Source organism: Mustelus asterias, chromosome 5 (assembly GCF_964213995.1).
Source record: "Mustelus asterias chromosome 5, sMusAst1.hap1.1, whole genome shotgun sequence".
In the NCBI taxonomy this organism is placed as follows: Eukaryota; Metazoa; Chordata; class Chondrichthyes; order Carcharhiniformes; family Triakidae; genus Mustelus; species Mustelus asterias.
In genome coordinates, this window is record NC_135805.1 from 81,098,657 (window position 1) to 81,113,298 (window position 14,642).

Consider the following 14,642-nt stretch of genomic DNA (forward strand, 5'->3'; position numbering starts at 1 on the left):
ATTAGCTATGAGGTGAGATTGAGTAAACTAGGGTTGTTCTCCCTAGAAAGACGGAGGCTGAGGGGCGACCTAATAGAAGTTTATAAAATTATGAAGGGCATAGATAGGGTGAACAGTTGGAAGCTTTTTCCCAGGTCAGAAATGACAAACACAAGGGGTCACAAGTTCATGGTAAGGTGCAATACAGATATGCGGGGGACGTTTTTTACACAGTGTGGTGGAGGCCTGGAATGCCCTACCAAGCAAGGTGGTTGAGGCAGACACGCTAGGATCATTTAAGACTTATCTAGATAGCCACATGAACAGACTGGGAATAGAGGGATACAAACGGATGGTCTAGTTAGGAACACATGATCATTGCAGGCTTGAAGGGCTGAAGGGCCTGTTCCTGTGCTGTATTGTTCTTTGTTCTTTATTTCCTTACAATACTCTCTGATCTATTCTAATAGGATAGATGTAAGGTTAGTTATGTCTGTCTGGCGGGAAAAAAGATAATTTACCACAACCAGAGCAACTGGGAATGAGCTTTTTAATCAGGAAGGAATGCTTACTGATAAGAACCTTTGGGTTTCTTAAATGCTACACATCGCACACTTCATACTATTATATGAGCAAATTGAGAAGATAAACAATTATTCTGAAAAGTAAAGATGTTGGGGGCATTCTCTGGCCTCGCAGCAGTGTGTTTCTTATGGCGGGAGGCGGCACGCTGTTTGCCAGTGGCAGGATCTTCTGCTCCCGCGGCTGTCGATGGGATTCCCCATGGCTGCACCCCACACCACTGGAAAACACATGGCGGGTGCACTGTCGGCGGGACCAGAAGATCCTGCCGGCGTGAGCAGCTCGAGAACTCCAGCTGTTATTTAAGCCTCATAGAAAGCCCCTATTTTAAACAAAGGAAGTTCTCAAACATTAAAAACGATACATTTTACTCAGACATTTTGAAACAGAAAGTATTCAGGCTTAAACTGACTTTCAGGTATAAAAACGGTTAAATACCCTTTCCTCTTTTGGACTGGGGTAGTACTGTATAACTGAAATATTCCTTTCGAAAGTCTGTAGTATGGGTAAGATAGCCGGTGTACAGTTTTTTGCATTTCTGGAGGATAGATTTGAATCAGCAGAAAAAGACAGATGAAAGCTCTCTCCACCTGCAGAGATTCATAGTTTAGATGACGGACAGATTCAGCATTAATTGGCAAGCAGAAGCATTGAGAATGAAGGAGACTCCATTGTTTGGAGTTGTTGTTGGAGCCTGTTCATCTCAGACCCAGAACATTGCTGCCGAAATCCCTCAAGATAGTGTCCTAGGACCAACTATCTTCAATCTTCCTCTATCATAAGGTCAGAAGAGATATGTTCACAAATGGATTCATTTCAATTTGCTATTCCTCAGATAATGAATCAGTCCATGCCCGCATGCCGCAAGACCTAGGTACCATTCAAGCTTAGATTGATAAGTGGTCAGTAACGTTCTACAGAAGTGTCAGCCAATGACCATCTCCAATAAAATAGAATAACCACTTCTTCTTGACATTCAACAGCATTACTATCAATGAAACTTGCCCATGAACATTTTGGGAGTGTCCAGTGACTAGAAACTCAACTGGACAAACCACATAAATACTGTGTCAACAAGTCAGGTCAGAATTCTGCAGCGAGTAACTCACCTCCATACTCTGCCAACTCCATACTCTGGGTTAGAGTGGCTCCAGAGGTTGGCTCACAACCGCCTTCTCATGCGCACTTAGAGGTGGACAATAAATGCTGACCAACAACCACATCCCAGTAACAAGTAAAAATATGCACTAAAACCACATCAAAAATGTTCTCACCGAACAGTGACACACACACAGACATTTCAACATGAATCATTGGGTGATTATGGCTGGCCACAAATTCTATAGAAGCACACCAACATAGCATGAGACATCACTGCTGCTCCTTGCCTTCTATGGTGGTGTCCTAGTTTACAGATGGGGTGTTGGGTATGATCAAACCCAACTTCCCTTTGATTTTTTTTGCATAGAGTACTAAAGTGAGGAAGTTGTGATGAGCCTGTATTTAAAAAAATGGTTTGGCCTCAACTGGAGTATTGTCTTCAATTCTGGGTTCTACATTTGAGGAAGGATGTGAAGCCTTTGGAGAAGGTACAGAAAAGATGTGTGAAAATGGTTTCAGGGATATGGAATTTCAGTTTAGAGTTAAGATTGGAGAAGCTGGTTTTCTTTTTAGACAAGGGAAGGTTGAGAGGAGATTTGATAGAGGTGTTCAAAATTATGAAGGTTCCAGACCAGGCTTGTCAAAGGCCAGGCCCATGGCCACAATTCAGCCCCCAAAGCTTCTCTATGCAGCCTGTGTCTCGATGTTTAAACCAGGTTGATTGAAAGATCTGTAAGGATCTTGTCCTCCAATCACTGGCCATTTCTCTGCCGCGTTTCCACCTGCAGGTGAGCCCATCAGCAGCAAATTAGAGAGCGAATCGGCCTTTGATTGGACAAGTAGTGAGTAGTGCAAAGGTGAGTGACTGCTCCTTTGTTTTCAAAGTGTGTGCTCTCTCTCAGCCTTCTGAAGCAAAGAGCCAAGATGGCAGAGTAAGCAAGGGGGCCACAAGAAAAAGCAGAGTGCAAGGGAAGCAAGCAAGCAAGGATTTGGGAGAGAAGCGAGAAGTGTGGCAATCAGGAAGCCCCAAGTGTTCAGCAATCAGGTGGAGGCTGGGTAACCCTGGGAGCAGCTGAAGGTCGGAATGATGGAGTAGTGGAGCTCAGGTAGCAATAACAATAGTTACCCAGAAATTTGAAGAGGTTTTAATTCTTCTAGCTTTTTTCTGAGTAACTATTGGTGTAACCCCGTTAGAGTCATCTGCAGTCTGTGATTTAAATCACATTTTCAGATGCTTCCCACTGTAGGGCAGTTGCCCAGAAGAAGTTTTCACTTCAGGGCAATTGCCATGCGAACCCTTACCTCTGAAGCTCTGAACGACATTCGTCAACGCATCTCTAGGTTGCCCTCCACCTTACCCCCCTGCAATCCGACATTGGAAAATACAGCCCTATATTTTCTGAGGTTGGTGGGGCAGTGGACTGTTGTTCTTTCTGTGAAGGTGAGGAAGGGACAGAATTTATGAACCTGACTTCTTGTGAACTTTCAAATTTGTAAGGCAGTAATTTCACTTTTAGCGTTTTGTGTGGCAGGGGAGGAAATATGAATGCTGGTTGTACTTCGGAAAATTATTCATTGGAATGTTATTGTTAGATGCTTTTTTTGGGATATGATGGGGGAGTGAATTGATTTTGTGGAGAATGGTTTTGCATATTATGATTGGTGAGAATTAAAGTTAAAAAAAAAGAAAGGGAAAAAGCAGAGGCTTAAATATTTAGCCAACGAAGAAGAAAATCGATCATTTGATAGTTATAATGCAAACAGACTAGATACATGACAGATAAAAAATTTTGTTTGAGTTATGTTTGAAAGGAAACTGCCTTTAAAAGCAGAGTTGTATCTCTCAGTTCAACATTAGAAAGATAAATAAGTTTGTTCAAGTCTGTGACACCAGAACTCTAATCTGGGTATAAGCCACTCATGTGTCATATTTGCATATTTCTGTCTCATTCAAACCACATTAATTGTACCTTCTGTCATTTTTACTAGGTGCCCTCATTCTGCCTCATATTTTGCACTGCTAGCCTGTGCACTTACCTTATCAAATGTAGAGAGATGGTTTTTTTTGCTTTCATGTCATGCAATAGGAACAGAGTGTTTTACTGAAAAATAATACAGCCTGTTCCTCGTTCCTGTCAGTGAGTTGCAGTGACATTTGAGCAGGATTCTACTTGTGACTTAGTTTTTCAGTTAGAGAGTAAACTTCACCCTCGGAATGAACTCTGTATCCTGTGCAGTCCCTCATATTTCCGCCATGTATAGAACAGTGGCACATTCCATGATTAAATTATGTGGTTGGGGGGGGGGGGGGGGGGGAGGGGGACCAGGGACAGGTGGAAAGTGAGCACTGAACACACTTTACGGTATTTTATCTTCAAATGTCAGACGGTATTTCTATGTAATGCAGTTTCTGTGTTATAATTATACTGAACTCATCATAAAGATTCTTTTTTCAAAGAGCAATGTTTGTATTTTTACTGGGAAATCTAGTTAAGGCTGTGAGAGATAAGGTTGTTAATTTAAACCCCGAACTACTATTGTGTGAATTAGAGAAGGATTGTGCACCACTGCTTAATATTTTTGGGTTCATCCAGCAAATAGTACTTGTATACATGTATGCCTCTATTTCTTTGGGAATGCCCTCCTATTTGCTTTGCCGATCCTATGAACTTTTCTTTTGTCTATATTTGAATTCGGCTTGATCAGCACAGGCCTGGACCCATGCATTGTTCATTATCGGAAGTGTGAGCTAAAGGGAGCTGACGTTCTCCCTGCTCAGCAGGGCAGCGAGCTGGTGTCTGTCCTTAATGCATAATTAATTGAGCATGTTTTTGTTGCAGATGGCTGATAGCTAGCAAGGCGCACTCATGACCATGATGACTCAGTTTCCCACAGTCATGAATGGTAAGCAGTTTATTCTTTACTTCACATTGTTTGCAGTGTGATTGGGAGTGGGTGGAGATTTTTCCTCTTCAGGGTTTCCCCTTGAAATTCAGTAGATAGATCTGTGTGCAGTAGATTGGTATCAGCTTTTTAGTAAATTTGAAGTAAACAGATGCACACCCTGCAGGCTAAATCAGACAGCATTTTGACATGATACAATAGTTTAAACAAGTTTCCAACAAGTTATGTACATCCAGCCTCACTTAACAGTTTATTAGGATTACTGTCCGTCTCATGCAGGTAATTCAAGGAAAGTATTATTTCCTTTCCTCCTCCATTTTAATTTATTTTTTAATATTGGCTTGTTTAGGTATATCTTGTTTACTTCCTATCCCATCCTTTGCACTGTTCCCAGTCACAGAAAGTGAAACGATGACCTGATTAAACAAGACAGAAAAAGTTTGAATTGGTGCATTCCATGACAATAAAAGACATGATCAGTCATAATTACTGTCAAACAACTTCTCTGGTATTGAAAATTGAATTTTATTAGTGTTGAGTTTCATTTCTTCAGAATTTAATTAGCATTGTGATTTAAAACGTTTTTTTTGCTTTTCCTGTCTGTGCCTTCTATCTCTGTCTGGTAGACTCCATGCACCTCAGTGAGGATACGGTACTTCAGGCTGATTGGTTGGAAAGCTCACTGTTTTTTCTCCTATTCACACATGCCACAGGTCCTCTGTAGCGGGCACAGCACATGGAATGCAAAATTGACAAAGGCACAGAAAAATTGAGAATCATGGTAACCATTGTTCTTTTTAGACTGGAGGGAAGTATGTGCTGTTGCCCCCTGGGTTTGACATTGGAACCACTGGTCTTTTTGATATTACTAACCAGGACTTAGGTATACAGGGCATAATGTTAAATCTTATAGATGACATAAATCTTGTAAATGTAATTGATAAAGAAGATGTCAGGAACAGACATCATGAGGACATGGTGAAATAAGCAGACACATGGTAGATGAAATTTAACAGAGAGAATTGTGAAGTGATGAATTTTGGTAGGAAGAATGATTCCCGTGAATTCCTGAGAGACCAAACGACCTGCCTATTCCAACCTTAAATATACTCAATGTTGGAGCATTCACAACCCACTGGGATAAAGAATGTCAAAGAATCACAATCCTCTGGGTGAAGAAATTTCTTCTCATCTCACTTCCAAATTAACGATCCCTTATCCTGAGACTGTGCGCAAATACTTCAGATTCAGAACAACTTCTCATTGTCTGCCCTGTCAAGTCTCTTCAGAATCTTGTATGTCTCAATAAGATCAAATTTCATTCTTCTAAACTCCAGAGAATATAACCCCAATTTACTCAGCTTCTCATCGTGGGATGATGACCCCAGGAACTAAACTTGTGAACCTCCGTTGTGATGCCTCAAATGCAAGTGTATCCTTCCCTTCCAAAGCTGTGCACAGTACTCCGTATGTGGCCTCAGCAAAGCCATATACAAATGTAACAAAACATCCACATTCATACACTCAAATCCCTTGTAATGAAGGCTAACATGCCATTTGCCTTCCAAATTGCTTGCTATACTTGCCTGCTGACTTTGTGTTGCTTGTACGAATACACCCAAGTCTCCATGCACATCAACATTCACAAGTTTCACATGTTTTAAAAAATGTTCTGCTTACTGTCAAAGTGAATAACCTCACACTCTCCGCATTATACATCATCTTCCACCTTGTTGCTCACTTTATACCTATATCAGTCTATATCTCTTTGCAGCCTCTTTGTGCCCTTCTCAGAACTTACATTCCCACCTAGCTTTGTATCATCAGTAAATTTGGATGCATGACCCTTGGCCTCTGTCTAAGCCATTAACATATATTTTAAATAGTTGAGGCTAGAGCACTGTTGCATTCCAGTAGGTGCAACCTGCCAACTTGAAAACGCCCATTAAACCCTACTCTCTGCTTCCTGTTTTTAACTAATCCTCCCTCCATGCTAATATATTAGCACAGCTCCAGGAGCCCTTTTCTTGCAGAGTAACCTTTTGAGTGGAACCTGATTGAATGTGAATGAAACAGACTGACTTTTATTTTGTGCTAAGAATGAAAGGAGCCATTATCAATGTAAAATATCAACCAAAAGATCTTGGTTATCATCACACGTTGTTCCTGGTGTAGTGGTGAATGCAGGTTAAATTTCCTGGCTCTTGTTACACCTGCAGTTTATGACTGCCCCTCAGGTAAATCATGCTACATTCAGGAATTCCAAAGGAACCACCTTGTATGGTGCAACTTAAATAGCAGCAGAAACCAGGAACTGTGAAAGAATTAAAAGGAAAGTACTCAGGTCAGGCAGCATTTTTCAAGTCAGTGACCTTTCATCGGAACAGAAAAATGAAAGAACTATTGGGTTGAAAATTTCCTGAAGTTATGCAATATTGAACAAGATCCTGGAACAAAATGTAATTAAAAATACAAAAGAGAGCACTGAATCTATTTTGGAAGTCTGCATATTAAGTAAGCCAGGTCCAAGATGTAACAAAATTAGCAAAATGTAAATTCTGGACAATAATTGTGTTCTCGGCAAATCTAACTGAAATTAGTTTGAAAGTAACTGCACTGCCCTTCTAAGAGCATGTTAAAATGTCATACTGACATTCCCTGCTTGAAGTATGAGAGTTTTCCAAATGCAATGGATTTCCCATGTATTTCTGCCATGACAGAAAATCCAGTTAATGTTTAGAAACACAAGGGACGATTCTCCCAGCCGCTGCACTGCTCTAGCAGCGCATCGGACTGGGACACATCAGCTGAGGCTGATTAGCGGGCTCCCCTCTGGTAACCAAGGCCTCCACATGTCTCCCAGACAAAGGTTTTTGGAGTAATCAGCTCCGCGCCAGAAATCAGCACGGAGCTGATTTAAATTTTTTAATTTGGATTTAAATATGCCCAATGGGCACCTTGGCCCTGCTCATTGGGCATCAGGTAGTGCCAAAGGGGCTGGGCCTATTGGGGCAGGGCCTATAGGGGGGAGCGATCGGTAGTGGGGGGGGGGGGGGGGGTCCCATTGCCACTCTGCATTGGGATTGGTGGCAGAGGGAGGGAAGGGGGTGATTGGGGGCTGGTCATCCAGGTGGGTGTCGGACTGCCGGGGGGGTGGCGCGATGGCGGTTGGGACTGCGGTGGGGGGAGGAGGGGTGGAGTGGAGAGAGAGAGAGAGACATCGGGGCTGGCCCGGATAGGTCCTGAAGGCCAGCAATCGTGGGGTGGAGGTGGGGGATCAATCAGGAGGCCGGCTTTGCGGGGTTACTGTTCACGCACCGACCTCCATTCTGATAGATCGCACATGCGCACCGGCCCGCTCAGCACGATGCCTCCAGCCTCTCCAGCTGGAGTAGGCCCCACACACTCTTTTTCAATGTGAATCTTCTCTGGGTACTCTGCAGTGCTCAGAGTGTGGGAGATTCATTTTGAAAATCCCACTAAAAAAATCAATGTGAGTTTACTCCATTTTTCATGTGAATTCGGCACTTAGAATTTTTTTGGGAGAATTGCCCCCATGTTTTATATTTTTCATTGTACAAGTTGAATAAACACGTAGGAGTGTTCTTTTCTTCCAGTGAATTAGATTTTATAATGCATACCTATGAACTCTTACCAGTTTGTGTTTTGACTATGTTTTTGGAAAGTTTCCGAATATATCATCTGCTCTTTCCTTGTGTTAACTATTTTGAGCTCTGCACCCTTTCTTAATTATAGTCCTTGAGGAAGGGATGATAAGCTGATGAATGTATCTCTTTGTTGCTTTGTGTTTATCTGCAATTCAACATTTAGATCGTGATAGGGATGCTGTTAATGAGCCACGGCTTACTTGTGATACGATAAATAAAAATAGCAGGTTTCTTTATAATCCTAGAACCGCATTTTACAGAACATGTGTGAGCAGGATCCAAGAAAAAAGCGTGGCTTCTGGATGCTTTCAGTGCATCATTTGAGCGGGGAATATTTTTCTTTGTTCTTCTGTATCCTCACAGTAATCTATCACTCAGAAAATAACAGACAATCTGATCATTACTTCAGTGCTGATTGTAGAAGCTTGCTGTACATAAATTATCATACAATCATAGAATCCCTGCAGTGCAGAAGGAGGCCATTTAGCCCATCGAGCCTGCACCGACAACAATCCTACCCTGTCCCCATATATTTACCTTCCTAGTCTCCCTGACACTAAGGGGCAATTTAGCATGGCCATGCCACCTAACCTGCACATCCTTGGAGTGTGGGAGAAAACAGGAGCACCCAGAGGAAACTCATGCAGACATGGGAAGAACATGTAAACTCCACACAGCCAGTGACCCGAGGCTGGAATTGAACTCGGGTCTCTGGCACTGTGAGGCAGCCATACTAGCCACTGTGCCCATTAGCTACTGCATTTCCTACATTACAGCAATAACTACAATCACTGTTTACCTTCCTGCAGAGTGCTTTGGGACACCCTGAGATTGTGAGATGCACTATAGAAATGCAAACCTTTCTTTCTAACACATATTGTTTAAAATATGTTCAATGAATGTTACCTAACAATTGGAGGTGTGGTGACTTTTTTTTAAAAAGATTGCGTAGTTTTAAAGGATCATGAATTCATTACTTGATTACAGGTGATATGTACATCCCCTCTCTGACCACCCCAAAGCTTCTACGTTTGCCACCTTTGAGCCAGAAAATTGGGATATGGATTTTCTGTGGATGAAATCACTTTCTATACTTCCTTCTGGGGAAATGATTTAGCAAACATTGTGGAGTTGAAAACAGTTCCTCTACAAAATTATGGGTGGGAACCTACAGTCTACAGTCCCTGATAAAGCTTGTTAACATATGTCAACATGTTCAACAGCAAGGAAGCAAATTAATATTCAGGCAGTATAAGATGTAGACATCTGGGAAATGAAAACTCTAGTCATATCTTGTGTACCAATGATGAGGGGACCCACGGCTCAAAACAAAGTTCAACATTCCATTAAATTCTAATGCTGATAATTTTCTGTTAAACTGTGAAAAGAAATTTAAGAATTATTAACTTATGCAAAATATATTACGAGTTAGGCACCTAGTGCACTTTGAAGTGTGCAAATAAATTGCCTTAAAATAAAGTTTTGAAGTGTGGATCAGGAACATGCTAAATAGCTTTTCAGTTTTATGGTCGATTTCAAGTTCCACTTATGCCACAAAGACAATCTATAAACTTTAAAATGGAATATGGATGTTCAAAATAAAAGTTAACTCATCTTAAAAGCAATGATGCATTAAAGTACTTAAGATTGGCAAAAATTTGTTCAATTCTTAGTTAATTATTACACCTTCAGTGACTCATGCCTTACTTTAAGTCTTGGAACAGCAATGACTTCTCCTCTGCCCCTTTTCCTGAAGGTGTTAACGTTTTGCTGAAGCACAAATCCACAAAATCCCAGTGCCTTCCAATATCTTGCCCCACCATTATTCTTCATCTATGAGCTTTGAAAGGTATTGGCAGGGTAAGTCAACTGCAGAAGGTTTCACAGTTCAGCTCAATAGCCGTGGCATCCATTTCCATTTGGGTAACTCGATTATCACAGATTGGAACAAGCTAACCCGGGTTTTACAGCCAAGTATAACAGCTTTACCACAGTAAATGGGAGGACATTGCGAGGGGTAGAGAAGTCTGCCTGGAAAAGATCTACGCAAAAGATGTCCATGTTATTCCAAGAATAACAGGGATGTTCTCCAATGTCCAGGTCAACAATATCATTTAAACAAATCTGATCATCTGGTCAATTAACTCATTGTGGTTTGTGGAATCTTGCTGCATATAAATTAGCTGCTCTACTTGACTCAGTAGAAATCATGGCCACAATTCTCCCATTGCGACCCGCAACTTTTCTGTTGGGTCGCGGTGGGAGTTGCGCATCTGCGGCCTTGAACAGGGATTTGCGCATGTGCCGGGAAGGCATGCGCATCTCCCAGAGCTGGCAAACAGCCGCCGGTCAGACCATGCTGGAAACCAGTGGGAAGGCAGGTAAGTCATTTAAAACTGTTTTTAATCTGTTTTAAATATGCATATTAGGTAATTATCGGGACTTCTCCCACCCCACCAGGAGTACTTCATTCCGGCAGGGTTCAGACTAGTTCCCCATGTTAGGGGAACTAGGGGGTCCCCTAGGGGGTCGGGTGGTGGGGGGTGGTGCTCCCTGGGCATGGGCACCCTGGCACCAAGGGGGTGGGCCTATTGTGGGCGGGGCTTAGGGGTGATTGGTGGTGGAGGGTCCTGCTGCCACTCTACAGACAGGATCGGGGATGGAGGGAGGGCAGCGATTGGGACGGGCTGGAGAGTGGGGTCTTCCTCCGGGGGGGGGGGGGGGGGGGGGGGGTGGGGGTGGGGGAGACGGATCTGATTGGGGGGGGAGGGCGGGGACATTGGGGGTGCTCCGGGATGGGGGAGTGGAGGGTCAGGGCTGGCCCAGGAATTGCTGTGGGAGCCGTGATCAGGCCGTGGGGGCTGCTGGAGGGGCAGCACTGCGGTGGTCCTGGGCTGGCCAGCGATCGAGCTGGCTAGCAAACGGGGAGACTGACAGATTGGGTCCAGTGCGCATGTGCAGAGTTCTGGAACTGTCAGACTCTGGCGCGAATAGGCCCTGCCCCGCCCCCTGGGTTTTTAATGATATTCACGACTAGGATTTCTACGGTGCACAGAATGCGGAGATTCGGGTGAGAAGCTGAACTGACAGAACTGTCGGGATTTAGAACAGCTTTCCCGCCAATTCAGCACTTTTGGGAGAATTGCCCCCATGATTAGATTTTGAAGTAACTCTTTGGCTGTGAAACGCACTAGAATGTCCAATGGACATGAAAGATGCTATATAAATTCTAATTCTTATTCATCTTTAAAGATCCTGTGATTCTGTTAAGGCAGGATTGTGGGACCGGATAGACTGCTCTTTCAGGGAGCTGATGCAGACTTGATGGACTGAATGGCTTCCTTCTGCACTGACGATTCTGTGATTCTGTTGTATATGCAATCTACTCGAAATTAAATAAAAACATTGGATTATTTTGCATGTTGCAGAATGCACAATTATAAAATAATATTTTTGCTCTGTACCAGACATCTCTCTAGTGCTTCGTATTAAGAACACTTCTCAGTACTATGGACGTCTCTCAGAACAATCTGCACTCTGTGCAAACTGATGTGTGACAATGCACTCAAAATATATGTAATGTGTTTTTGTTCAGGATTGGACAGATAACCTTTATTTTTATTCACTTATGAGATTTGGGCATTGGTGGCAAGACCAGCATTTATAGAACCATCAAACCATAGAAACGTTATGAAGCAGAAGGAGGCCATTCAGCCCATTGTATCTGCACTGGCTGAAAAAAAACAATAGCCTACTTCTAATCCCACCTTCTAGCCACTGGTCCTAGCCTTGCAGATTATAGCACTTCAGGTGCAGATCATGGTTCCTATTAAATGAGTTGATGGTTTCTGCCTCAGTCAACCACCAAACCACCAATATTTCATCCCTGTATTTTCTAGGCTTCCTAATTTTTTTTTTGTGACTGTCATAAGCTTTTTTTCTTCTGCTTTACCATACTCTTTTTGCCTTTTGATAACCAGGAGGCTCTATATTTGGTAGTATCACCCTTTCTCTTTGTCTACAAGATGTGCCTACAATGTACTTGTGAGAATGTCACTTTTGAATGCCTCCCACTGGTCTGTCATGGATTTTGCTTCAAGTAGCTGTATCCAGTCCACTTTCACCAGATCACCTTGTAATTTTCCCTAATTTAGAACATTACTCTTGTTTTATCTTTACCCTTTTCCATAATTATGTTAAATCTAACTGTTGTTGTCTCCAAAATGGTCACCCACTGCTACATCATCCAGCTCTCCCTACTGAACCATCTCTCCAGCCACGCATTCGTCTGGCGTATTTTCCTATTTATATACTCACTCAGACTTGGCCTTGGGTGTAATCTGGAGATTACACCTTTGATGTCCTGCTCACTAATCTCTTTCCCATCTTCCTAAACTCAGCCTGCATGACATCATCCATTTTTCTCCCTATATTGTTGATACCAGTTTGGACTGTGGCCTCTGGCTGTTCACCCCTCCCTCCCCCTAAAAAAAAGGATGTCCTGCAACTGTTCCATGAACCCTTGACCCTGCCAAATGAAAATTTATAAGGATATGTTCAAGACCGCGCAAAAGCATGGAGGCATTAATACCTTTGACTGGGGAGGAGAAGGCTGGGGATGACTTGGCATGGCTCCAGTTAGTCCATCAAGGCACAAGCCACTACGAGGCTCAGTGACTTGACAGCGAGGCAGAACAGCGGAGGCAGAGGAAAGAGAGGGAAGTCAACCTAGGGCTGAAAATTCCAGTCTCTCACGCAACTGCATGCCCCCACTATGGATGAACTTGGGGCTCCCGAATTGGACTCCTCAGTCATCCGAAAACTCACTAAACTTGATTGGTGTCATCCTTGATTTTGAAGTACCGCAGCCAATGACAGCAAACTTGTAGCTACCACCATCTAGGCAAAGAACAATATTCCATCACACTCCTAATTTGTGCTTTGTAGAAACTGATAAGCTCTTTGGGGAGTGAGAAGATGAGTTACTTGCAGCAGAATTCCCAGGTTCTTAACTGAACTTGTTGTGATAGCATTTATGTGGCTGGTTCAGTTCGGTTCTTGCCAGTGGTAAGCACCAGGGCAGAACAGTGGTTAGCACTGCTACCTCAGCACCAGGGACCTGGGTTCAATTTCAGCCTTGGGTGACTGTCTCCCCATGTCTGCATGGGTTTCCTCCGGCTGCTCTGGTTTCCTCCCACACTCCAAAGATGTGCAGGTTAGGATGATTAGCCATGCTAAATTGCCCCTTAGTTTCCCAAAATGTGTAGGTTAGATGGATTAGCTATGGGATAGGACAGGATGGTGGGCCTGGGTAAGATGCTCTGTCAGAGGGTTGGTGCAGACTCAATGGACCATATGGCCTCCTTCTGCACTGTAGGGATTCGATGATTCTATGTTGATGATGGGAGCTTCAATTTTGGTAAAGCCATTGAACATCAAGGGCAGGTGGTTAGGCATCTTCTTGTTGGAGCTGTCATTGTCTGGCACATACATGATGCAAATGTTATTTGCTACTTTTCAGTGCAAGCCAGAATATTGTCAGATCTTGCTGCATGTGGACAGGGTTTGCTTCACTATCTGAGGAACTGTAATATGTTGACTGAAATTACATGAGGTGACTTGTCTTCTAACCAAAGAGACAACCACTTGTCATGTGGTTTATGTTGTCATTTATTAAGAAAACAAGAAATTAAACAGTCGCAAAAGTTTAACCAGTGATCTCAAAACATTCAACCTTGGTCACAAAATAGCAAGACCCTTTCCCACTCTTTAGTATTGGGAAATGAAGCAGAACAGATCAGTGATGTAAAATTTGAAGAATGATTAGAAAATTATCATTATGTACGGGTATTTTCTTCCTAAATCTCTAACTCTCTCATCCTCTGTTCCCAACTTCATGGCATTCCTTTATTAAGCTCCCCGAGCGCTTTACCCTGCAGAGTCCAGTCCCTAATTTTCTTTGTGAAGGTCCATAAGAGGTTTTGCTGTGTTAAAGCCACAATATTAATGCAAGATGTTATTGTTATCCTAAAATTGTAAACTGTCTTTGGGATTAACTAGAAGATGGGTGATCTGTTGCATATAGCTATTTGAGAAAGTTTGAACAATTGTGAGCTGTGTTGAGATTAAGGTTTGGAAATCATTGTTCCGGACCTGCATCCAAGTGCAAATGCCATTGTTGAAGTTGGCACCAATGCACTCAGTTGTTGAGCTGTGATCAGTTTCACACTGAAGGACAAGTAATAGTGGAATACTTTATGCAAATGTTACTAAATGATGATCAACATGATGAGCCTGATTGAAATCACAAGATTAGCTTATCTCTTTCCAAACATAATGCAACTTTGGATCTGAATCATGAGAATTGTTAATTTTTCTCCAGTTCTGGAACAGTAAAGTTTGAAGCTT

The 14,642-nt window shown here is 42.7% G+C and overlaps 1 protein-coding gene across 3 annotated transcripts in view; it reads left to right on the top strand.

Moving 5' to 3' along the window:
• Window positions 1–14,642, top strand: part of LOC144493636 (intersectin-2-like) — a 195,797-nt gene that overhangs the window by 45,369 nt on the left and 135,786 nt on the right. For all 3 annotated transcript variants that reach the window (XM_078212896.1, XM_078212899.1, XM_078212897.1), the window contains one exon: window positions 4,503–4,566. In XM_078212896.1, the coding sequence (XP_078069022.1) occupies window positions 4,530–4,566 (37 nt within the window). In that variant the 5' untranslated portion in view covers window positions 4,503–4,529. The remainder of the gene's footprint in view (window positions 1–4,502; window positions 4,567–14,642) is intronic.